The 25992-nt window shown below is 42.6% G+C and overlaps 5 protein-coding genes across 7 annotated transcripts; 3 read left to right on the top strand and 2 right to left on the bottom strand.

The window, feature by feature from the left end:
* Window positions 1–75: 75 nt before the first annotated feature.
* LOC6542851 lies at window positions 76–25881 on the top strand. Of its 3 annotated transcripts, none has more exons than XM_026979319.1 (7): window positions 76–506; window positions 19409–23280; window positions 23336–23450; window positions 23509–23985; window positions 24047–24465; window positions 24526–25301; window positions 25370–25520. In XM_026979319.1, exons 1-7 carry the CDS (start codon window positions 296–298, stop codon window positions 25518–25520), a joined length of 6021 nt encoding a protein of 2006 aa, XP_026835120.1. In that variant the 5' UTR covers window positions 76–295. The 3 variants fall into 3 exon arrangements, with proteins under 3 accessions (XP_026835120.1, XP_001970244.1, XP_026835119.1); XM_001970208.3 differs by having other exon boundaries at window positions 296–509; window positions 25370–25881; XM_026979318.1 differs by having other exon boundaries at window positions 296–509; window positions 24529–25301.
* LOC6541188 lies at window positions 1039–10868 on the bottom strand. The gene is made up of 9 exons (XM_001970210.3): window positions 10325–10868; window positions 6042–7188; window positions 5735–5952; window positions 5494–5646; window positions 4686–4815; window positions 2569–2763; window positions 1893–2304; window positions 1657–1819; window positions 1039–1592 (listed from the first exon to the last, which is right to left on the bottom strand). Exons 2-9 carry the CDS (start codon window positions 7138–7140, stop codon window positions 1125–1127), a joined length of 2838 nt encoding a protein of 945 aa, XP_001970246.2. The 5' UTR covers window positions 7141–7188; window positions 10325–10868; the 3' UTR covers window positions 1039–1124.
* LOC6542804 lies at window positions 11404–12179 on the bottom strand. Its single transcript, XM_001970209.2, has 2 exons — window positions 12120–12179; window positions 11404–12062 (listed from the first exon to the last, which is right to left on the bottom strand). Exons 1-2 carry the CDS (start codon window positions 12156–12158, stop codon window positions 11508–11510), a joined length of 594 nt encoding a protein of 197 aa, XP_001970245.1. The 5' UTR covers window positions 12159–12179; the 3' UTR covers window positions 11404–11507.
* Window positions 14961–15592, top strand: LOC26526002. Its single transcript, XM_026978372.1, is given in 2 exon segments — window positions 14961–14993; window positions 15052–15592. Coding segments are annotated over 2 exon segments (552 nt in total). The 3' UTR covers window positions 15571–15592.
* LOC26526116 lies at window positions 15941–16622 on the top strand. The gene is made up of 2 exons (XM_015159966.2): window positions 15941–16038; window positions 16092–16622. Exons 1-2 carry the CDS (start codon window positions 16000–16002, stop codon window positions 16536–16538), a joined length of 486 nt encoding a protein of 161 aa, XP_015015452.1. The 5' UTR covers window positions 15941–15999; the 3' UTR covers window positions 16539–16622.
* Window positions 25882–25992: the final 111 nt, after the last annotated feature.

Raw genomic sequence — 25992 nt, 5'->3', positions numbered from 1 at the left:
CAAAATAGTTAGGTGTAGAATTCTAAAATATTTTATTTGCTGATTTTGATTATCAGTTTTTGCCTGCTCAATTTTACATCCGTTGCAGCCCTGGTCGAAAGCTTTCAATTGTGAATGCCAAGTGCGGAAAGAAGCAGAAAGTTGCCTGCCTGGAAGTTTTCTTAGGTTTAACGCTATAAATCCGCCGTGGGTGTCAATATCCTGTGAATAAAAAATATCCCTACGACAGCTGTGCACTTGGCACACATCTAAATATCGAATTAACCCAATTTAAAGCACCAGATCGGCGGCTAGCATGTCGGAAAGATCGAAAGGTGACGTGTCCGCTCGCGTAAACAACAACGCGAACGCGACGCGTGTCGTTAAAAATCCACTTCTGAGCGCCTCCGTGACCGGCCTGAGTTTTGACGACTTCCCCAACAAGCCGCAGCTTCTGCCTGCCGCCCCGCCCGTGGTCCATGCCACGCCTCCAGCGGCACCCGTCCTCATCGCTGGCATCTTGAACCGTGGTAAGTGGGTCACCGTACGATGGGGAATCTAGCGCGGAGTGGGGGTCACCTGTTGCTGGTTGTTTCAATAATGATAAGCTGATAAGCCAAGAACTTGACCTTCTAACCCTCTTCCCAAACTGTGAATTACATTATCAGAGATCAACCACTTTCAGTGCATAGAGAAATGGGTCAAGTCAGCACCGGTTCATTCTTAAACAAGTTGATGTATGTACATATAACCAAAGGAATGTCTTACTTGTTAAACAAATGTAATGATATGATATAATAGTTTTCTTTAATTAGAAGTGAATACTTGACTCAATGTGGTAACAAGTTGGGATAGTTATTGTGAAGCACCCAAATCATAAGAAGTGAAATCTAAATGTGAATGTTTTTTGATAATGTTTTTCCTGATAAGCTGTAGATTAGGATCTATTTTGCAAGTTTAGTCATCGGTGATTTCCGAAATTACTTGGCAGTTCTTTTCAGTACTTTATGAGGGACAACCACTTAAGTATGTGCGTAAATTTAGTAAAACTGTGGCTTCTTTATATAGTATACTTCCATGGCATTTTTATTAGACTCCTCCGAGTCCCTCTGGATTCTAACTTGGCACAATAGCATAACAACAATCTACTCCATGCTCCTAGTGGAGTGGGATCTATATGTAGGCAGCTCCAGCGTCGTCTTCCTCCGCCTGCAGCACCACACAATGCTCCATATGAGGGCTGCAATAAGCAGGAGCAGCAGAATGACTCCAAGACAAATGGCTACAATGGCGGCCTCGTTCAAATATACATCTCTGACATCGATGGTAAGGCTCCTCTGATTCCCGGCCGCATCAAAAGCGACAAGGGATACCTTTGGGTCGCAACAAGAGGCCATGTAGGTTGCCTTCAGGGGCTCTGTGCTACCAGCAGTGTAATAGTTCCTGTAGAAAAGACCCTCTGGTGGCGTGGCCTGCAATCGCATCATTCCCGACTGCCAATCCTGAGCGGTTACATCGACAGTCCAAAAACGCTCGCCACAATTCAGGGATTCGGACGTCAGGTAATCACAGCGGCTGCCAAACTCCCAGGACAGCGTAGGTCCAGTTGAGTCCTGAAAATTACATTTAAAAATTTCAATTATGCTTTCATAATCAGCTGTTCGGCACTTCATATACCTGAGCATCTATGCTGGTAACCACTTTGAGATTTACCGCCAGAGTAGTTGTTTCGCGGCCATAATTGGTGAACGTAATCCGGTCTGTGGTTCCCTGAGTAGTGCCAGTGGGCACCAGAACAGTCAGACGCACTGTGGCCGTCTCCAGGGCGCGCAGGCTTAATCTACAAAGGCAAAAGTACGCGATATAATATATATAATGTATAAAGTAAAGACATCGCTCTTAAGCGCTCTAACCTGGTAGGAGTCAGTTGAACCAGGAAGCGCCGCTCGTCGGTGACCTGAATGGTTGAGTAAACCGTTTCCGTTTTCATGTTAGTGACCTCAAAGAGCAGCGTAGCTGTCTGACCAGCCATCACCAGCAGCTTCGATTCTGTGCCCAACTCAATTTTTGTGCCACATCGCTGGAGGAGCATGGCATTTAGGGTGCTCCTCGGTTGTCCTGTACTGAGAGCATATTGAGTTTGGTTCAGATTCGGAGAACTCTGGATTTCCTTATCCGAAAAGGTTTCGATTTCGCTCTTCGGTGAGTCCACATCTTCCTCTAGCTTTTCAGTATCCTTTTCCTTGTCGGGAAACTGAATTTTGGCCGACTTGGCCTTGGTTTGCCCGGTTTTGTAGTAGCTGTCGATGCGTTTGATGATGTCGCCTTTGGGAAAAATAGAAAACAATTAGTAAATTAGCTCCGCACACGTGTTTTTTTAGATCGATGATGGCGTCAACGCTGACGATTCCATCCAAGGTTGAAGTGCGGTTATCAGTCGAGATTCGTATTCATTGGGGCAAACAAAGCAGATCCCGGGCCTTATCAGTCGAAACGCAGACTCACAGCATTTATTTAGCTAACGGGGGCTCAGTTCTGTGTGGCAATCAATACCGCCAGGTTGTTTGTTATTTTGTCACTTTAACTCACCCAGGAACACATCCGCTTTTCTTTCGGCGCGCACAAACACATTGTATTTCTCATGCAGCTCGGACTGCAACTTTAGTTTGAAAATCGTCGCGCGTCGTAGTTTGTTAAGCGGTACGTAGGCGTCTAGTTCTTGTGTATTTGACGTTTCGGTGACATTAACTCCGCCGAATTTCGTAAGTTTCTTCAAATTTATCTCTAAAAAGTAAAAAAACACAAAAATAAACAAAAGTCTAACAGCTGTTTGCCATTCACAACGCAACGCAAACAGCTGTTACAGGTATTTGCGCGGCGTTGCCAGACCATAGCATTGCGTACCACTTTTAATTAAAACATCAAAATTGTGCAATAAACATTCAATCCGTAAGCTATCAAACGTGTTTTTTTATAGCCACAATAATTATAATTAGTGGAACATTAAATAAACACATTTCGCCGTAATCTGTCGCCAACTGCGAGACCTTGGCAACCCTGCCCTGGCAGCTGCGCCGTAGTTGTTGTGAAAGAAAAACACGTCTACAAAAATCCGCGACAAAAACAATGGTTTTTTCTTGTAAAATTAGCAAATAACGTACGATTGTAGGCCGCTAAGTGTTGTCAAAAAGGCATATTAATTACCAGTCTAGATCACTGCTGACGACATACCAGCCCAGTGCAATAAATCACCAAAAACTGGTCAGTTTCTAAATTTGCCCTTGATAGTGATGTGATTTGCCTAATTTTGTTATTAAAAAACGTATGTATGTTTGTTATTTTAAGAAAAACCGACTTCACAAAAAAAGTGAAAATATCTAACCATAAAGGGAAAAAGCGTCGCCTCAAACATTCAAAATATTGAAATTGGTTCGCATATACCTCAAAGGATGTTAATATTTATAAATTTATGGTTAAATACTACGCTTAAATGAAATTTTTGTTCGAGTTTTAAAATACTTTTATGAAAGGTCACAATTTGTTGAGAGTTGAGGCAGGCAGTGGAAAAAAACCTCCCCAAAAATTGATTTTTTTCAGTCTGTACATGTGCAGTGCGTTTGTGTTGGTAACTTCCGGGAGATAACTTTGTTTATAATCGGCCATAAGTTCCATAAGTTATAAAAAGATTGCAATACTTTCACTGGGCATTTTCTGTTTTGTGCGATAAGTCGCTGTTTTGACTACAAATGTTTTGTGCCGTAATTTTTGAGTCATAATTATTTTCTGTCTGACCCCGTGCAATCATCATTTTATTAGCTATACAATACAAAATTGGACTTTGTCCACTCGTTCGACGTGGCTATGATTAATCTGAGGGAACGCTCGTTCTTTTTGATCCATTCTTTCAACCATTCAACATTTTAAGTTAGTCAATAATAACATTTTGTGCCGGACAGTTGCAAGTGCTCCATGATTAAATCGGATTAGAAATATATTAAACATACTCACCTCACAGGACAAAACACAGAAGGGACTAGATCACAAAGTGCTGATATAAAGTTAAGGTGAAGTTCGAAAAAACATAATTTAGATGCACACGGAAAATATTCGATTTTAAATTGCTAAGTTGTATTGCATTTTTGTAATACAGCTTTTTTTGACCACTAACAGTCTGCATTTAAAATCGTTATTATTTGTGTGGTTTTGTGTCAAATAGCTTTGATTTTCATCGATTCGTTTTATTTGTGGACCCTTAAAAAGCTAAAACATTTATTACTTTATAACTGTAAAACAGTAAACATATATATTGAAATTTCTTTTGTACTACAGTTTAGTGTCAAGTGTGGTTTCGTTGAGCATTATTATTATACTAGCGTTTTGGTTAAGGAAAGCGTTGGGACATCGGCTATATACAAGGATCAGCATAGCTGACTTGGGATTAGAGAGCAGCGATTGGTCGGGGGTTAGTCAATGATCTTACGGGCTAAGGACATAAATTACACAGTAGTACAGTTGTCAATACATCTGGGAAGTTATTCGAAGCTTGTGCCATTATCAAGAGGATTAGACTTAGGATCTACGTAGGTTTGGCACACAGACTCCTACACATTTAAGTCGCTAAACACTAAAATACAACCCTGCGTTAGTAAGTGCGATAGAGCAAACGAAGTCGGTGCTTGGTAACTCGCTTTTCGAGGATCACTAACCACCATTCGGCGTCTCCAGCGTGGCCCGTCTCATATTCGCATCGATTCGCACATGGAGACTGGACAGCGTCGTGTCTACCGGCAGATCTAGCTCTTGACTGCCTTGATACGCGTCCGCTACTAGGGTGAGCTGAAAAAACAATAAATGCCAAATGTGTTAACAATATTTATCCAACTCGAAGGATAAGTAGTAGGTAGTCTAAATAAATATCAGGCTTGAAGGTCCATTCTCAGTAGGAACACATAAGTTGAACTTATTATAAAGCTGTTCAGTTAATAAGCCCTAGACAGAATGGACACATTAAGACCAACAACAAAAGTACCCTTGCTTTTGGGTTTCCCAAACCCAGCACAGGAAATTGAAATTATGCAAATTTATTATTCCGCATTCCGCAGAATTTGAGTACAAAATACTCAATTTGCCATTTTAGCTGTGTGGGTTAATTTCGGCATTTTTGTCTAGGCTTCCTTTCTACCAACAGATTTGCCCTTCACTTTTCTTTCCATAACCTAGTTTTGCAGTGGCCGCACAGCCACAAAAGATGCACCATCATCGACAACAAGTCGCGGGGTCTTGAGCACCACCTGTCGGTGCTGCCGCTGTCGTTGCCGCCTGGCCACTGGAGAGGTAATCCAAGTGGCTCCGTCTCAGCTGGCTGCTTGGGCAACAGTCGGCTGGATCTGGTTGCCACTTTCAGTTTCTCAACACTTAGGCCTTCCCCGCCGAATCTGGCTCTGGCCCGCACACTTTAATTACCCCAATTGCGGGTCGGGTTTGCTCGTTGCTATCATCGCGTTTATATCTCACCGTATTGCCAGCTATATGCTGTCCGTGCTCGGTGCTCACAATGTGGATGATCTCGCCGCCAGATCGGATGGCTACCTCACCCAGAATGCCGCCCACTGCGTCCTCCGTTTCGTTTTCGCTGCCCGATCGCTCTCCGTACCACAAAAGGAATAACTACAAAAATATCCGGCAGATTGCAAAGAGTAATTTAGATCGTACAACATGTTCACTTAGAGGTTCTTTGATCTGTTGATCAACTCACCCTGATCCTCTTCTTCAGCAGAGTGATGGCTGCATCTTGGACCAGTTCCGTGTGCGGTGGGATGACTGCGGTCGAGATGAAAACAGCACTGTCGTAGGGAACCAGCTCGGCGGCATGCAAAACGCCCACAAACGAGTTGCCGCCCTCGTGCTCCTTGGTGCTATTCAAGCCAGCGATGAACTCCCGGGTGTTGTTGAAGCTGAAGGCAGAGGGAGCACCTAAATAGAATGGAAATTTGTTCAAGATATTCCTTATTTAAGCTCGTATCCACGCAAGAAAGATTGGTTGGAAAACAATCTTGACTTACCTGCTGCATTAAGTGTTACCAAAACAATCTTGATATCGATGTTCTTGTCCTGCAAAGCATCGATATAGAGACGCTTTGCCTGCTCCAAGGATGCGGACGAAGGATCCACAATCACCGCCAGGGGCATGCGAATGTACACATCCTTGATGTAGTTGCGCAACTGATCCGCGGGCAACAATTCCGGCTTCAAGCCACCGGTCACTTCGATGTGCTTAGGCTGTTTTCTGGGACTGGGCGTTGTTGTGGTTGATGTGGTGGTCGTTGTTGTGGTCGAAGTAGTTGTCGTTGAGGTTGTTGAACTAGTGGCAGGAGGACTGGGTGCCTGGGTGGTCCAGGGGAACCCGCCAAAACGAGCCCTCAGTATGGGCAAAGGTGCCTGAGTGGTAGTGGTTGTTGTGGTCGTCTTAACATCTGCATGCTCATCGTAGTATTCATCCTCAGAGGAGAACTCAAACGGTTTGGGTTTGTCCCGACTGGGCAGCTGTTGGACTTGAGCCTGTGGAATGGGTTCGTGCTGCTCAACTCGGTAGAACTGATCAGCTGGAGGCTGCTCATCCGCCGACTTGGTGGCCTCCTCCTCGATATAGTCGGATTCAGTGTGCTCCTGATCGCGCTGCGGGAATCTCTCTGCCTTGGCCTGGCGTACATATTCCGGAATCATGGTGGTGGCCACTTTTGCTGTGGTGCTGGCCACCATCTCATCCTCAGGCGCATCTTCGTAATAATAATCCCGTGCGGGCTTGTCCACCTTTGGCTCACGTTTCTGGGTTGAAGCATCGTCCATCATTTCGACGGTTGAGTGCTCTCCGGAATACGGAGCCATGGTGTTCATCCTGCTCTCCATGGGCCTCATGGTGCTCATTTCCATCTCCATGACTTGGGAACTTTCAGTTTGATCCTCCTCCAAGCTATTGCGATGCTGCTCCATCTCTTTTTCAACCTCGGCGTCCAGTTGAGCAGGATCGTAGATATCATCGTTGCCTCCAAGGCTAGAGCCAATCATTTCGCCGCCATAGTCCTCATCCTCTCCAGAAACTACGGGGTTAAGAAGCAACGCCGCCAGAAGAACTCCCAGCCAGAGTTGCGTTCTCAAAATCATTTCGATTGATATATGATCTTAGCTATCCTCAGTTGTCAGCATAAAAGCCTGCAAAAAACGATGGAGCAAAGAAATATGTCAAAATACGATTTTGGAAAGCTTTTCGGAGTTCAATGATTGATTGATTAATTGACTGACTTTTTTCGCTTACTTAATTGACGCAATTATTCATTATTATTTCGAGTTTACTTTTGTTGAGCCGTTATTTTTAGTTTTTCTATAGATTTTGTCTAGTTTTTGGACTGTTGGTCTTCTTTCAACACTTTCGCAATGTGAAAAGTGAAATGTTATGACTGCTCATTGTGATAATCATCTGGTTCGTTGTTAAAATCATTTTAAATAATTATGACTGACAAATCGAACATTTGTAGCAAATTGGCGGTGCTAAGTTTTCAGGAAATTTCCATTTAACTACGAAATTCTGGGGAATTTGTTGTTTAAAATTAGTTTTACAACATAAAAGTGTTTGAATATGGATTGAAATGGGAGAAACGATAGACAAAGGGGTTTTGTATAAACTGAAATGCTGCCATTTTCAGAGATAGAACTATCAGGAAATACAAATACAAATTCTATAATTATACTAGCTCTGATTTTAATTTAATCTGCTGCTAACCTTGTTCAAACATGATCTTAGACTAGTTGGCATGATTGTAATTGGTAGTTTAACTTTAATGGCTTCCATCCTAAAGAAATTATATTATATCTGTAAAGGACATTTAACTAACATAGTCACAAAATCAAAAAAAGCTATCTGAATAAACATAAAAAGCTTTTGAGGAGCCGAAAGTACTTTGCCAAAGTCATGTTCATGAGCATGCAATAATGTAAAAATAAGCCTTGAATCACGAACTTATCCAAACTACTTAAGGACTGGTAAAACAGTAGTAAGGGATAAAAAGTTTTGCCAAAGAGCAACTAAAAACCGAAGTAGCTCGTCGGAAATAACCGGGTAGAGTATGAAATACACATATACAAATTTATGGTCAAGGTTTTGTTAAACCTGCTGCAGGTGAGGAAAATAGAAACACAGAAAGCGAAGACGACGTTGACAATAAAACAAATTTGCCATTAAAAAAATCAAACGACTTCTCGTGGTTGTGTAAACTCACACATGTGAATCCATTTGTGAATAAAGAAAAAAATAAATGTTTAAACTTGATTAAAGCCGGAGGAACACGCTAGCTTTGAGGCTTCAATTTGATCAATTTATAATATTTAATTAAGCAAATGCAATTAACACATTGGTTAAGGCAACATGCAAAACGTTTTTATGATATGCTATTTTCCTTTGCACTTTGCACTGTTTGTGTGTTTATACTTTTGGTTGCAACTTTGCAGCCGTTTCTTTTGTGACTTGTTTGAATAACAAATTACCCACAAATCAATTTGAGTGATTGATTTTTTGGCTCTCGCCCCGTGATTTGCAGTGTAAAAACTCAGAAACGAGCAGTTGCCATTAATTAACAATATGCAAAGCCGCAAAAAAAGATTAAAACAAAAATACAAATAAATAAACCAAAATAAAATGATATATACATTCAAGTCGAAATCCAAAAGTATCGCATTGATGCGTAAAATGGAAATAAATTAAGTTAAAATATTCTGCGTTCGTTTTTCTTGTTTGGCAGGCTGCCCGAATCAACTCCAAATCGATTTGTACATTTTCGTGCGTTGCAAGGTCACCAAATCGGGGGTCAGCGGGGGATCATGGATCATGGATCATGCAATTTAAAACCCAGAGCTTAGGCCTCTCTTGGGGTCTCCGCGAGCGCGTTTTCTCTTTTTTCGAAAACTTTGTCATGATAAATTCGTGAAAGACACGTTCGTCTGCCGTCTCCATACTTGGTTTTTATCGTTTTAAATGTTAAACTCCATTGCACAATCCCCATTCATAAGACATTTTGGGCGAATGCTGGGTGGCTTTTATTTATTTCAAATTCTCTGCCTCAGCGTGTCACGTAATTCTTTGATAGATTGCCCTTAGGTTTAGGGGAACTCCTCAGTTCCGAGAAGATGAAAGCTTTTGAGGAAAGAAAGTTGTGTTTCGGGAAATAAAGTTCTACGAAGATCAACTTTGTGATTCTTTATGTACATATTTGTTTCAATTTACATATAGGGAAATGACCTTTGGTTATACCGGGTTGATAAGATGCGATTTAGATACACTTTCAAAGAGTAGCCAAATAATGATTGGTAGTCTGAAAATTGCTTAGCTTCCAATGTTTGAGATTATTAAAACCCAGAAGTGTTTAGAGTGGCCCATACAAACCATCATTTCAATGAGATTCTTCATGATCTATAGGCACTCCATTTTGTGATCAGGGAAAAGTGCTTAGATAAAACTGAAAAGGCGAATCCCGCTGGGGCAGTTCATCAATCAGTCGCCACAGCCGTCAGCAGCTGATTTGTTGCGGCTCATAAAAAACACACAGCGCCAACAAAATCATTCTATAAACAAATTAGAGAGGCGAGCACGTTGTCGGTTTTTATTTATTTACATATTTTTTTTCGTTGTTGTATTTTTGCTTTTGCAATTACGGGGAGTCAGCCGCCGAGATGTGATTAACAGACGCGTAAGCATTTATTTTCGCCATTTTTTTTTATATTTTTATATCACTCGGACGTTGTTCTGCCGTTTTTATGGCTACAACAAATTAATGAAAAATAATTGAGAAAATTATAAATTCAAATTGCGTTCCTATTTCCCCCCTTTCGCTCTGACCAGCCCCTTCGTGTCAGCTGAATCGACTTGAAATGCACTCTAATTGTGGCAGCTTTACTCGACGATCATCAGTGATGAATACTTGTGATTGTGGATCGGGGCATCGGGGGGATCAAACCCTTCAGTGAGCCCACGCGCATTTGTTGTTTATTTTCCTGACATTGAAAAGCCAATTGATTTGTTGATTTTTAGTGCTTTGAAGGGCTCGGTTGGGCCTAGGAATAACAAAACTAATGGAATTCTGTTTGTAGAACTAAACGGCGGCGAAGGCGAAGTGTAAACTGTGATTCGGAAATATTTTTTAGGATTGTTTCTCATTTTTTGATTACTGAATTTCATGTTCTCCCACTCGGTTTGCTATTTATTGCCCTACTTTGCATTTAGGTATTTCCTATGTACTATATTTAAATTTGATTGAAATAAAAATGTTTTCATTAAACCTGCTTTTCATTCACTTGCCTTTTGTAAAACTTCTTGTCGACGTGGTCTGGACTCAATTTAGCTTTCTAGCTTGTTTTTTAATATTTATTATTAAATGTTTTGTGAGTTTTCGAAATTCAAAACAAATAACTTAGGCAACAAACTTGTTTTCTCCTTGCTGTGCGCACGAAAAAATCTCAATGAATTTTAATTACACCTCATGCGGTACACTTTGTTTATGACTTTTGACCACTTCTTTGCATTGTTTATTAACTTGCAGATTATGCAAATCACGACAACAACAAAACTCCACCACACAGATATTCAGAAATTCACTTGCTGCAGTATTTTACGCTCAGCAAATTGCAAGCGACCGAAACAAAAAAAGTACTAAATTAAGAGCGTTCGATTTGCGACCGTGTGTTGGATTAACCCGTTTAAATATATTTCTCATGCGCGACTTGTAGTTGTTGACTGCGATTTTGGCAGCTGACTTTATTTTTCGCTGGCGATCGCGTCAACGTCTCAAATGAAACTGAAAGCAGAAACACAAGCTGCGACCAGCGGAGCAGTTCGTTGCTCATATTCACTCCACTCCACTCCAAACCGATCCCATCCGATCAGATCAGCTCGGCTCGGCTTGGCTTGGCTTGGTTGGCATGGCTCTCTTTATTTGGCCGACGCAGCAGGTATATAGATAGCGGTCTGGGTATAGGTAAACCCGCCACTGTAGCTGCTATTGCTATATGGCCACAGAAGTTGGAATCTAGAAGAGCGTGCCACTGATAAACCGAGGCAACGTGCTGGAGCAGCCGAGCTGATGCCACAATTGGATGTGTTCATGACACGAATGTTTGGTGGCAGCGCCATGGAAATATCTTCGTTCAGATGGCAGTTCTGTTCCCATGGTATCATCAACCTGTTATGCAATCACAGCTGTATCACTCTCAACACTGAACATGCTGATACCGCAGCTGAAATGTCTAGATCCTTTCGTGTCAATATGTCACAAGTAGTGGGATAAATATGTTTCCATTTGCATATATTTAAGATTCTAAAGTAATAGTGTAAATACACACTACAAGAGTTTGGATAATTAATCGGCAAACAAACAGTCATTGTCTTCTAACAGATGTATATAGAAATTGAAAATTAGTTGACAAGCAATCGATTTATGAAACTAAAAGTATTTAGTACTAAAGATATGGTCTTGATTTCTTGTCTAAGCACATTGGTATTTATCCTTCAATGCCAGGATACGTGAAGCTATGTCGTCAGATGGATTTCCAATACCAGTCGTCCGATATTTCTCGAGAAGTCTAAAAAGTTCCCCGCTAGTAGAGCTATCCGGGAATCGCACAACTCGCTCCAAGTCGTCTGTAGCCTTAAGCAGCTTTTTATGGAAATCTGCGAGCACTTTGAAAATCATTTTCGATTGAAAATTGATAAAAGGTCTGCTGAGCGCCAGCTTCTTAGCAGGAGATCCGACTAGAACTGGCTGGCTACCGTCTTCATTGAATCCATAAACAAATTTGATTTTATCTTCCAACCTGCTTGACGAAACTATGGTCTCTCCATGCTCAAGATAGTCCTGCATGGTTTTCTTGTACTCTTCGAATTCGGGATAGAGTTCTAAGGCAGTGATCATTTCCTGCAACATTGCCTTCATCAGTATTACTGTTTCATCCCACCAGTCTTCTTGAATCGCTCGAACGGTTTGGAAAAACTCGCATATGGCTGCTGAGTTCCTTTCCACAGGATCACTCCTGGCAAATGCCTAGGAGTGTAACGAGGATTACGTTATGAAAGTGGGTTTCCTCTTGGCACAACTCACCAGCAGCACCAGGAAAAAAATGATCCGGGGAAATAACATTTCGCAAATCTTTGAAAGTGACTGCATTTCTTTCAATGCGCCCTCCGGGTTTTATAGGAGTTTTCTTATCAGCTTTCTTTTTAATATTTATATTCCTTATCTATTGAATACTAGGCACACATTTTTTTTCATTTTATGTTATAAAAATAAGTTTTGTAATGCTTGTGATTGAAAGAAACTTGCTGGTGTTTTTTTAGTAACTCAGACGCCATATTTGTCGAAAGTTCAAAGGCTGCGGTTTAATAATATATTAAGTTTAGGTTTTACCGTGAAAGTTGGTATTCTTAATAGTAAAGTTCATCAAAGTATAATTCGAAGCAATTATATTATTGCTTAATAGAAGGGTTTGCCTTATTTATTATTTAAAGATGATTATTATAATTTGTAAGAATATCTTTGTTTTAATGGGTCGCTGAAACGATTTAAAATCTTTGCCTAGGAACAAGCTAAGGAAGTACAGTGACCTCGAACCAATCAATCTAAAAACAAATCGAATTACACTTTTTCAAGTTCAGAGTTATAAAATTTTGCAACTTTTTGGCAGAGTTCTTTGCATGTTGACCTTTTTTGCTTGGGAATCATTACGGCAAATAATAACCGCATTGGTGGCATGCAAAGTGAATATGTAATAGTGGTCGAGCTGGTGGTTGTCAAAACTCATCCAAAACAGACCGACGTTGAACTTGGGTAGGAAGTTCGACTACCCGACTGGCCGGCGCATTAAAATGGAGCGTGAAATGAATTTAATATGACAACTCCGACTGGAAGTCGCTGATGGCATCAACAAAATCATAATAAATACAAGCGCGTACGTATATAGTGGGCCAGTGAATACGTCTGCTTGTTCATTTAAATATTGTATGCGGAAACGTTGAGGCTTCCTCTATTTATTCAAAGGGCTTAGCCTGCTTTCTTTACCTGAGCCTACAAATTCCAGAGAAATTAGTTTAGTGTGGGCTTGTCACTTAAGCAGTACCTGTAAGACCCGAAAAACGAAGCTATCCCATTCTTTTGGCTATGAATAATGTGTGCGACACAACCAAGAATGCTCTGTTGTAAAAACACATGTTATTGTTATTCCAGCAGAACCTTAGATTGTTCAAAAAACTATGTAAGCACAACCACGACGTTTAAGCACAATGATTCTGTTGCTGTTTAGCTTGTATGACAAATTGTTGAGCATCTTGAGCTTGACATGACTTATTTTCCATGCGGAATCGTGCCCATCTTGACCTACGTGCCTATCTCGAAAACCTCCCAATACTAAGGTCTTTGGCAGAAACCATTGAACCACTCTGTATTGCGGTTTGAATAGCAACACTTTGTTGAATTATTAAGTACTAATTGTGCGGCTTCAGCGAAGAGACATGGGCATGTGGTCAAAGCTCTTATTTGGTAAGACTTTAGTTTGAAAGCGTTTAGGGTATATCACTACTACATTTGACATATTTAGGAGCTTACAATATTTTTACTTGCTGAAGATCTGTATTAACGTTGCAAGAGTATCAAAGAGTCGATGGCAAGGAGATAACTCCGCACGTTTTGAAAACAAATTTATTGCATCCAGAATTTATGCAGCTCACGCAATTTTCACTTTGCGAATATTACGCTGTTGTCGTGCTTTCGTTAATAATTATGCAATCAATTTTTGTTGATCGCCTTCTTCTGCAGTTGCTCCTGCTTTCGAGCATTGCCTCAATTAACAACTTTCCGGCAACGAACGCAAAAGAAAAACCCTTTCAATAAAACAAATTAAATATTTGGCAATCGGCTTGTGTCGATTTTTTTGATTATCGTTCCATTTGCCGCTTGCTCGGCCTGTGATTTGGTTTGTGCTGTTGTTGTTATGGCTCACATATGGAAGCCGAGGCTGGTTTAATTTTATGATGAATATATAAACACGTACGCATGTCCCAAGAGTGTTAATCAAAAATTACCAACTTGTTTTCGCAGTGGCAGCCAAACGAGCCTCTCGAAGAACGAACTGGTGCAAGGCGGTGTCAGCTTTTTGCTAATAATTAACTAACACAATTGCTGACGTCACGGCGGTATAGACTACAATAATATCCTTAATCCTTTCGGTGTCACTTCGCAGTTTTCACTCGATTCACTGAACGCACTTTTGGAGCACTGGAGCACTTCACGACTGTCGATCGACTAAAACAAACTCCACTAATTACTGACCTTTTTGTACTTGTCGCACTGTTATATTTTGTATGCTTTTGTGGCTCATAAATTGTTTAAATATTGAACAATTGGTTGCAAATGGATATATGTAGCTAAACGTTGAAAAGTAATGGCACACCTCAGGCCGCCCCATCGATAAGATACAGAGTCATAGGAATCCGCAATCGGAATAACCCGGAGGAAGCGAGATTGTGCCAGATGCGTCACGGGTCAGTGGGTGTGGCATGGGTGGCTGACACAATTAGCATACCCCTACTACGAAGGGCTTACTCATGTGTTCGTTGAAAAAACCCCGAAAAATACCTTCGAAAATATGGCTACCTGAGTTTGTTGCCTAAGTCTTTTGTTAGTCCGTCCTGAAAGAATGCACTTTTCGTGAAAGACATGAAAAATATCACAATGTGAATATTTCTGTGTATATTTCTGCTCCGATTTTCCAAAGCTTAAACTCTAAAGATTACCACAGATCAATGGCCGAGCTATATATAAACGGTTCTTTGTCTGCCAGACGTCCAGATAATCTCGGTGTACTTATAGAAATTAGCGATACTGCGAAAGTCACAACGCAAATCTATAAAGCAGCGTGTATGTATCGGAAGAGTTCAGTTCTATAAAATGACTAAGGAAATGCACTTCCATCTCCTAATTGTTTGTCTGGCTGGTACGATATGCAGGAACCATTTCGAAAGTAAATTATTAAACTAAGTTTACCAAGTTGCCAGCGATTAGTTATCCATTGGAGCCGAATGCGAGTGTCTGCGAATTTATCAGAAATATTGCCAGATTTCAAGACGATGAGTATGATCGGTTGGAAAAGAGTAAAAGTTTAGCTAATTTTATTTTGTACACTAAAATCAAATATAAAAAATCACATCGTTCCTGTAAGGAACATATTGCTTCCCTGGAAAACCTAAAAAATCGTGGAAATGACTTACGTGCATCCAGTCCCTGGTCAGAAATAATTAAATATCTTAAGTCTACATAAGAGGAATATCAAGGAGGTCCTTGTGCTGATGAGGAAAACGAGGATATATACGTGTATTCAACAGAAATAAAAAAAATGAAAGACGATATACGCGAATTGAGTCAAACTGTGAAAGATCAAAACGAATATTATAATTTCGTGGCACATATTGATACGAGTGGGGATACGATTATAAATACCTTATCTAATTTCTCTATTCCCACGCTGTACTCTCCCCGGTTGAAGAAAACCCATTTTTGAAAGCTGTGTAAATGAAAACGGGAAAACATTGGTATTTTGTATCACTAACGTTAGGATATAATAGTATTATAACTAAATGCATACTATAGAAAGGAATCCATGGTCGAAAGTAGCCGAGTGAGCGGTTTGGCAGTGGGTGACTGACACCATCAAGAAGTCGAAATTCTTATCGAATTCCTTCGAAAATATGGGAGTCCCCACATCTCAGATGTGGCTACCTGAGTTTGGATTTTCTTCGAACCTCCTGCCACAACACACTTCCACTAAAGGGTAACATAATTTTGTCGAGAGCCTATTAATGCTCAGAATAATATGCAGGTAGTTGATGGGAGATTTCAAAGAATAAATTCCTTCAGGGAATTATTTCAGCTCCTATAAAAGGAGCACAATTTTGTCTTGGGCAATCAGTGTTTTTAAAACCAGCGTAATATGCGTTTCTCTGGAATACTTATATCACTCAATTTATTGGTAAGAATTTGGCAGTAGAAGTAACTTTAGGCTAATTCCATGTGCAATCCTAGAGTCTCTCCAGTGGGTTTCCCGTGGAGCAGGGAAATGACTGCGAACTTTTGGAGCATGTTGATACCAACGATTCGTGGTCAAATATATTTTTTAACGTCAGGAGATCTCTGGAAGACGCCATCAAACGGGCATCAAATATGGAAAAGTGCAGCTCCCAAGTCGAATTTCTTCAGAGCTGTCTAGATCGCGCCAACAGGATTACTTCCCCAAAAGAACAAATGCAGTACGTTATGGAATTCATTGACTACCAAGAAAAGCATTCGGGTATTGAACCGACACGCACAAACACTTATTTTGGAAAAAATATGATTCATTTGTTCAAGAAAACGGTGGATAAACTTACACAGTTGAGCAGAAGACTAATTAAAGTGTCTGAAAAAATTGACGAGAGACTAGGTAAAACCATTGATAAAAGTAAGAAATTGCTTTTTGGCCAAGAAATATGAAAAATTGCTTAATTCAGAGCATTGCTTTTCTACAGTTTATGGAATAAGAATAAATAAATTGCACCATATACCATTTACTAGAAATTTAGAGAAATCTGAGATAATGGGGCAGCTACTTCGGCAGTGGAATTCTATATATTTTTTCAAGCTACAATACATTACATTTTTGAGTAATTTTTTTTGAGCAATCCGTTTTGGAAAATAAGATCGATTATTTATTATTCCTCTGTCGGCTTTCCAATAAACTGGATCGCCAAAATCGCTTAAATAGAGGTAGAAAACCTCTGGGAAGAGCATTGGAAGTCGTGCCCGGTTTATTTATACCATTTAGCCGCTGGCAGACGCAGACTGGCCGACGTCTCGAGGAGCTTCTTCAGCATCATTTCCAAAAAGCACGCATTTTATTGAGATTTATTTTGATTTCATTTCGGTCTCTTTTCTTCGTGTTTTATTTTTTGGCCCGGGGGTTCAATGCCAAACATTTTTGCCGTCCTTTGTTTTCTTAGTTGTTTTTCGGATCGCGTTTTTGGCATGCGACCTGCACGAGCCTGTGGCCAGCGTTTAAATTCCCAAATTGATGGCAATCTTTTTTGGGGCAGCTTTTTCCTAGTGGCATTGTTGTGGCTCGAATACACATTATGCTCGGGTATCCTGCAAATGATTTCATCGTGCTTGACGTCCTCATGTGGGCCTTAATTGTTTTATTTGAGTGCCATTATGTGCAGGCACTTGGGACAGAAAGACGGAGCTGAAGATCTCTCAGATGCTGCTTCTTTTGAGTGCTCGAAAGTGACCGAAATCTGGTTATGATGTCATGCTTATAAGTAAGGTATAAAATTCTTCCACATTTTGATGTGTGCGTGCGTGTTTATTTTTAGTGTAGGGTCGCAATTTGAATGAATTATGCTGTTCTACTTTTTTCCACCATTGCGGTTAGACGAGCCGTCTTTAGAGCGTCTTTATTTATTTTAACACATTTGTCGTAATGCGTCATTGTCATTGCGAGCATTTGTAAATATTAAAACAAAAACCACCTTAGGCTCAACTGGAAACTGGAAATTTTTCGTCGTTATTTATATTTTCCGAGCCCCACCTCGGACAGTTGCTATATCTAATCTTTGCCTAGCCGTTACAAATGACGACCCTTAAAGTGACAAAGCAAAGTCGACAATGTCAAGTGCCTTTAAGTGGCGAAAATATACGGCAAAAAATAGTTTTGCGCGTGATTTAAGCTCTTTTACTTGACATTCATTGGAAAATGGCAAAATAAATCATGTTTTTCCAACCAGTTCTTGAAGCCACAAGTACACATTAATCAATCAATACGTTAAATAATTCAATAATCACTTGTTACCAATCAAATTATAGTTCGGAAATTTATATTTCAACTTTCCAAGCTAATAAATGTATATTTTGTGTTAATTTAAAGATTACAAAAAATGCAAAATGGAAAGAATAATTTAATCGAGTACAATGTTTAACCGTACAGAACAAGGTAGTTAATTAATGTAACATTTCAGGTCGCACTACAATTATTTCTAATAAATGTTATCATTAAACTCATACCATATTTCCGTCGAAATTATAGGATCTCTTATCAAATATCGATTACTTGCATTCTATCATTACGATATTAGCATATTTATGGGCAGCAATTCACTGCCTGAATAACTAATGCATGAAAGTAATTAATAGACTGGATTGCACACTGAATACTGTCGAAACCAACACTGATATGCAAATGAAACCTGACCATTACGGACGCATCTGTACGTGGACTTCAGACCAGGTAGACTAGCTTGGAAGCAAGCCCGTTTGATCCAAAGATCGCATTTAGAATCCCATAATTTGCCATATTCATAATTCTAAATCATTGGCCTGGCTTTGGAATCTGGTTATGCAGCTGCGACAAGAATTCCAAACTCGCTTTTGAGCATGTGAACAATGCAGTTCTTAAAATAGTCTCTACTCGAGGTGTGAAAACCTTTGGCCAGCAAATACGCCTCGGATCCAATCACGTTTCAAGATCGAGGTGAATTCTTTGACGTATTCGCTGGCCAAATGACACGTTTGCCATGTTTTGCTGCCATGTGCTTTCATTTCACATTTCACATTCATCGGGAACTTCGCGGCGCTTCTACAAATGCCATGGCATTTATATTGCGGCTAATGTCAAGACTTGGCTTTTTATGACACCCCCAATGCAGTAGAGAAACCCGATTCCGAATAGGAGTGTGGATTAAGCGCGCTAAAACGTTAACTGACCTGTTTACTTGCCAGTTCCCCATGGCTGTAGCTGTTTATTATGGGTTAATCAAAATGTTGAACCATCAAGACTATATGTAGCCGAATTGAAGCCGGAAACCATTTGAGAGCAATCAGTCGGTGCAGTAACAATTATAAACCATGGCTTACCTTCCCCAGTAGTTTCTTAAATAGCACTGGTTTTTCAAACTAATTGTGATTTAATGTAAGGACATTTGTGTTAAATTACCTTTCAAAACATCTTTTGTACCATCCCCACATAATTAGTAAATCACTTTGTTGGTAATACTGCTGCTGCATGTTTGATTGCGGCTCTTGCTTGCTTAGTTCAACCCACATCGCCAAGTCCAGTTCCACCTTCGATTCCAAGTGCGAATCCGTAAACTCGTTTATGGCGGTTCCGTTTTGAATTGTGCCGATATTAATTAGCATTCAGTACACCCATAACTTCTTGACGAGTTTACGTTTCTTATTTTTGAGTGCAGAACGAGAGGGAGTGTGGGGAATTGGTCAGCTCCTAATAATACATTCCATAGGAATGGAGTCCATTGAACATTAAAATATAGAGGCTTCTTCTGACCAATGGGTTTTTGTCTTTATTTCAGAACCCAAATCATTGGTCACCGTTGGTCAGCCATCGGGCATTGATGACAGCGAAGCCCTCGACGAGATAAACTTGAATACCAGCAGCGAGGATTCCATTGGCGCAGTTGGATCGAGTCCATATCAAGGCGCAGGCGATCGAAACGCCAATCCTCTATTGGAACCACCACCGGAAGCTGGAAACGATTCGTTGCTGAGTCAAGCGGCCTCCTCCTTTACTGCCCTGCCTGCGGTGGCCTCCAATGTGTTTTCCACCTTCTCGAAGCGGATCTACGCCGGCAGCAGGGAGTCCTCGGAGGAGCCCAAGCTAGACATACAGCCCCCTTACATTCAGCAGGCCAGCTACCATCAGCCAGTGCCCGCTCCTTTTTATGCAGCTCCGCCAGCGGGCGCCAATGAAGTGGTCGCCCCCGAACCACCCAAGTTCTACGCACCCACTGAGGTGCCGTCCCCGAACGTAGGAGTTCCTGCACCACCGCCTGCATCGGGAAATCCAAATACTTACCGATTCACCGCCAGGAAAAAGCTATACGCTCCTATTCCTGGATTTTCAGAGCAATCCGGACAACCTGCACAGGCTCCCCAAGCGGCGCCAGCATTCCAGACGCCACCATATCCACCACAGCCAGCATACGCAGCAAACCCTGCTCCATTTGACATATCAGCACAGCCAGCTCCAATTCCCACAGAGGAACGCAAATCCGGTGGAGGACTCTTCTCCTTGACCAGTCTTGTACCCACAGGAGTCCTTCAGAATATCACAGGCCTTGTTCAATCAGCCACTGGGCGAAGCAGTGAACCAGGACACGCTAATGCCCAGCAAGCAGGAGGTTACTTAGACATTACTACAGCATCGGCACCAGCTCCACAGACGAACTTATTTGGTGGACAAAATTCAACGCTTCCGCCAGGAGGTAATTATTTCGTACCTGGAGCACCTACATCTTTACCCACAGCGGAGGTAGTAGTTCCTCCTTCCGTAGGAAACTTCTTCGCGCCAACGATACCCTTGCCTGGATCACAAGTAGCTGCTACCCCAGCTGTAGGAGCCTTCTTCACGTCTACTGTCCCAAGTGTTCCGCCTTCAGTTTTTACTCCAGGATCTGTTCCGCCTGTTGCCCCGCAGTCAACAACTGTAAACCAATCTGCATTGCCACCGAACAATCCTCCGGCCGCATCTGCAGTAGGAGAACTCGCTTTTCCTGCACAAACGACAATCCCCCAAGGAATTCCATCCGCAGTTCCATTTGTTGACACACAAGCTGTTCCAACAATACCTTTAACAGTTCCACCAGGCAATCCTCCCCCAACATCGGTACTAGGAGGATTCTTTACCACAGGTGAAGTTCCACCTGCTGTTGGACCATTTGCAACACAAGAGACAGCAGCAACGCAATCTGTAGGATTCTTAAATCCAGAAGAAGTTCGTCCCTTAGCAGAAGCAGTTCCAACCATACCGATTACATCGTCAGGTCCACCTACAGGGATTTTTCAACCAGCACCCGCTCAGCCTGGTGTCCCAACAGCTTCAAATCCGATTCCCTTGCCAGGACCAGCTGCACCACCGCCAGCCGCTGGACAAGCTTCATATCGCCTTCAGAAGGGAACTCGTCTCTACAAGAGTCCATTGACCCCTCAGGAAACCGCAGCATCTTTGGGATTCGCCGCTCCTCCGGCCATATCTGGAACTCCAGCAATTTTTAATCCGTTCGGAGCACCTGCACCAGGATTCAACTCAGTAGCCCATCTACAGGCTCAAACTGGCCAAGGAGTTCCACTCTTTACGCCGCCAGTGTATAATTCACCAGGACAAGTGACAGCTCCAAGTGCAACTGTTGCTGTTCCACAAGCAGCTCCTATTGACCCTCCACCGGCGACAGCAAGTGCAAGTGCTGCTCCTCCGCTATCTGCATCTATAACCAATCCCCCTCCAACTGCGGGCTTTGCAAGTGTACCCCTCTTCGCTGCACCAACAATATCCTCCACGGCTATTCCTTTCTTCAATCCGCAACAAACAGTTGCGGAAGTAACAACTGGTTTGAGCCAACAGAAAACCGCCGCTGCAACATCGACCATATTGGAAGCTCTGGTGCAAGGACCTGCATTAAATCAAGATAATTCCTTGTTTGCTCCAGCAGTCGCCGCAAGTCAATTCTTTGACGCCCCATCTCCGTCAGAAACCCAAACGGAGAACCAAGTACCAAGTGTTTCCTCAGAAAGGGGAAATCTAGCGACCGAGACAGAATCAGTGAAAGCGGAAGCAAATATTATTACTCCACAACTTCAGCAGGAGTTAATAACACCAATAGAGGATTCCAAGCGATCCGAGATTCAAGACGAACTTTCATCTGCACCACCACAAGAAACTACTCAAAGCGCGAACTTATCAACCGGACTCGGAGAAGATACACACACTGGTCCTCCTGTAATTGAACCCGTTCTAGATCAAACCCCAGCAGCTAGCCGGAAATCGAGTGTTCCCCTCTTTCCGCCCGCAAGTAAGGTAGATCAAGAAGATATAGTCTATCCAGAGCCATCTGCCCCGGAGCAGCAGGAGATTCCATTATTCGTGCCAGTACCATCTTTGTCGGGACAAAGTCAGGGCGTACCACTATATCCACCGCCACCTGGTTCCACTAGCGAACACGCGATTTTTACTGCGCCACCAGTGGCTTTAAGTGCTCCACTCTTTGTTCCTGTCCCTGGTTCTGCTTCTGTGTCATCGTTCTTCTCCCCCGCTCAAGTGGATTCTACTTCTTCGTTATTTGCTCCGCCGCCACCATCTTCAAATTCAACAATACTTACACCGGCTCCGCCAACGACTGCTACGTTGTTTGCTTCCATACCAACAACCACAGCATCTACACCAGATCTGGTTCCTGGGTCATCGTCTGAGCTGGTTGATGCACCTCCTGGTTTCCAGGGATCACCAGAGGTCACCGCAAATAAGCTGTTCCAGGGCAACTCCGAAACCCAAACGGTTTTTAGTCCATTTGCACAAACTAAAGCTACACCTCTGGTTCAGGAAACGAAACCGGAATTGGTACCACCTCCGATTGGATTCTTTGCGCCGAATAACGAAACCGAAGTTCTTGGACAGCCACCACTTGCTCCCTCGCCCCTGCAGAGCTTCTTCAGCACAGCAACAGAAACAGCTACATCCGCCGACTTCAATTTCCTCGCAAGTCCAGCACCTGGCAGCGTATTTCCTGATTTGCCAGTGCAGCAGGGTATTGCACCGCCACCATTGGCACTAGAGCCACCGCCAGAGGCTAGTGTTTCCAATATAGCCACAGCTGCTCTAGGGTTTGATTTGTTAAGCCAAACCCAGCAAGCACCAAGTTTCGTCGATAATTCAATCCAAAATTTAAGTGTCAACTCTTTTGACGGCTATTTTGGCGGTCCTACTGCCATTGCGCCACCAACAGTCGCACCCGAGGCAGCTGCAGCACCTGTTGCTCCAGTTACAAACTGCGACCCCGTCAATTTCTTCGATCAAGTTCCCCAGACCCAGTCGCAAATCCAGCAAGCTAACGAGGATCAGCGCATCCAAAACTTCTTCAACAATCCGCCACTGCAGGATCAACCCGCTGCACCAGGTGAACTCAAGTACGACATCGTCCACAGCGGAGTGGCTGTAAAGCAGCTGCAAGCGCGCTCACAGACGCCCGTCTCAAATCTTGTCGAGCCGCCTTCGTCCGCCTGTTCAGAGTTCTCGACCCTTGCACCAGCACCAACACCAGCCGATCGCCAATCGGGCGACGATCTATTCCAGCAGCATCTGGGCGAGTTGCCCGAGGAGATCCTCAGAGAGCTCAGAATGGCAAGTGCCAGCAGCGATAAGGCTCAGGTGGCGACGCCTGCCACGGCTATAGTATGTTAAAAAATACCTGAGAACTATTTACACGAATTAACAACTTTTTGTTTAGGCTTACTCACCAGTGGTGGTCCATTGGTTCTACAAGCGCAGCGTGGACACAAAGTTCATCTGGACACCATTCAGCCACTACGATTCGGCTTTGTTGGAAACCAGCCTAAGTCTTGGTAAGCACATTCTTTTAGTAATCTGAGCAAACTTCAAGTAAAGTCATCGCAATTCCAGACGATTCCACATTGATTATTCCCGTTGAGGGTGGCCGCTACGATGTAAACATCAAGGAACGCACCAAGATTCCAGTTTACTGGGAGGGCAAGGCCATCGAAGTGCGACGCTGCTCCTGGTTTTACAAGGGAGTAGACTCCAAGTATGTTCCCTACACGGAGGATACGGCTGCACTACTCGAAGCGGAATACAAGCGATCTGCCGAGACTGGCGAATGGCATCAGAAGATCATGCTGGCCAATGGCGAACAGGTGGTCTTTCACGGACCTACAGTCATCGTTCACTTCCTGCCGCAACAGAATGCAGACACTTGGGGAGCCAGTACACAGGGTTCCATGCGCCCAAGAGTTGTCAAGAGGGACCTGGATGACTTTACCATCGAACAGGGCGAATCGCAGAGAGTCGATCACCTGCTTTTCATGGTCCATGGCATTGGTTCAGCATGCGATTTAAAAATGCGCTCCGTGGAGGAAGTGGGTGAGTTATATACTTGAGTCTCTAAGTTTTCTGGCAAATGACCATTTGTTTTCATTTATAGTGGATGACTTCCGTGTTATTGCCCAGCAACTAGTTCAATCGCACTACAAAAATTCAACAGATATGGGCCTGGTGGGTCGCGTTGAAGTGTTGCCCATCTCGTGGCACGGTCACCTGCACTCTGAAGAGTTGGGCATCGACGAAAAGCTCAAGTCCATCACTTTGGAGTCCATTCCTCGCCTGCGAAACTTCACCAATGACACGCTGCTCGACGTGCTGTTCTACACCAGTCCGAAATACTGCCAAAAGATCATGAACACGGTGGCAGATGCGCTTAACGATGTCTACCTGAAGTACCGAATGCGACACCCTGAATTTAATGGGGGAGTATCGTTGGCAGGACACAGTCTCGGCTCCCTAATCCTATTCGATTTGCTGTGCCATCAGGAACCGCTCAAGGAAAGCGAGGAGGAGAATAAAGTGAGTAAAACTTTAGCGGTCAGTAAAACAACTTATTTTCAACGTATTTCATCTATTAAGGAGAATCCCGACCAAGTTCCCCAAAAGCAAACGAGTCAAAAGGTTCAGCTTCCCACCAGCGATCTTTTGCCAAAACAAGTCAGCTATGCGATGGGTCCGGAGGGAACGGGGCAGCCTGTGATTACATACACACAGCTCATATTCCACCCCAAGAAATTCTTTGCTTTGGGCTCACCCATAGGAATGTTTGTAACCATCAGGGGGATCGATAAGCTTGGCCTCGACTTCCACCTGCCCACGTGTCCGGGTTTCTACAACATATTCCATCCCTTCGATCCCGTAGCCTATCGGATCGAGGCCCTTGTCAATCCGGACATGAACGGCATTCGACCGGTGTTGATTCCGCACCACAAGGGACGAAAACGGATGCACCTGGAGCTGAAGGAGACGATGACACGTGTGGGTGCGGATATCAAGCAGCGGTTTATGGACACCTTCAAGACCACCCTAGACAGCGTAAACTTTTTGACCACAGTGACGAAGGTTAAAAAAGAAGCCGAGGAGTCGCTGGAGAAAGAGACGAGCCAGACATCATCGCAAGCTTTTCAAAAGCAAAACGAAGATCAGGACGAGAGTTCAGTTGCCAGCTCGTCTTACAAACTACGAAATCGCACCGATTCCAATTCGACGACGGCTTCTGACCCCGAGTTTATAGAACTTGATTTCCCACTAGGTAAGTTGAACGACTCAAAGCGTGTGGACTACGTGCTTCAGGAAGCGCCCCTAGAATTCATCAACGAATATATTTTCGCCTTGAGCAGCCATGTGTGCTACTGGTAAGTAATCATCTTAATTTAGTCAGTAAATATAGATGTATTTAACAATTACGGATTTTCTAACGCAGGGGCTCCGAAGATACAATCCTTTTCGTGATGAAGGAGATTTACGCCAGTCTGGGAATCAGCACAGACAGCCAGGTGCCGCAGTCGTCAATGACCATCGAGCGACCCGTCTCGCATGAGAGCAGTGTTAGCCACTCGCTGTTGCCTATGTGAGTCCACAAAACCACACGGGGCTCTATTGGATCCACCGATCCCACGTACCGTACACACGATAACTATATATAAATTTAGTACCAATTTATTTAGATATGTTATTTGATAGCCGAATCATACAAAGAATTTTCCATATGTGCAACTCTAACATGGTTAAAGGTATTATCAAAATAAGAAGTCTTTATCGTTTGAGTGACTAATCCGTAGCAAGTTCTCGAGCTTTACAAAATTACCTATGTATTCATCGGATTGGCACCGAAGAGACCTATTTGTTATTTTTGTAATATCGCCTGTGTAATTAACTTTGTAACATTTATGTTAAACAAAGTGTATGTCTAACAAATTTTAAAATAAATAACTACCATTGTTTTCAAGTTTGGCGGGTTTTCATATATCGAATTACTGTTTCAGCCTATCGAATAGTCGATAACTGCTCTTTTGCGGTATTTTTGTCGCGAAAATACCGACGTTT

Source organism: Drosophila erecta, unplaced genomic scaffold (assembly GCF_003286155.1).
Source record: "Drosophila erecta strain 14021-0224.00,06,07 unplaced genomic scaffold, DereRS2 tig00000055-arrow-pilon, whole genome shotgun sequence".
Lineage (NCBI taxonomy): Eukaryota > Metazoa > Arthropoda > Insecta > Diptera > Drosophilidae > Drosophila > Drosophila erecta.
This window is presented reverse-complemented; position numbering and strand designations above follow the sequence as displayed.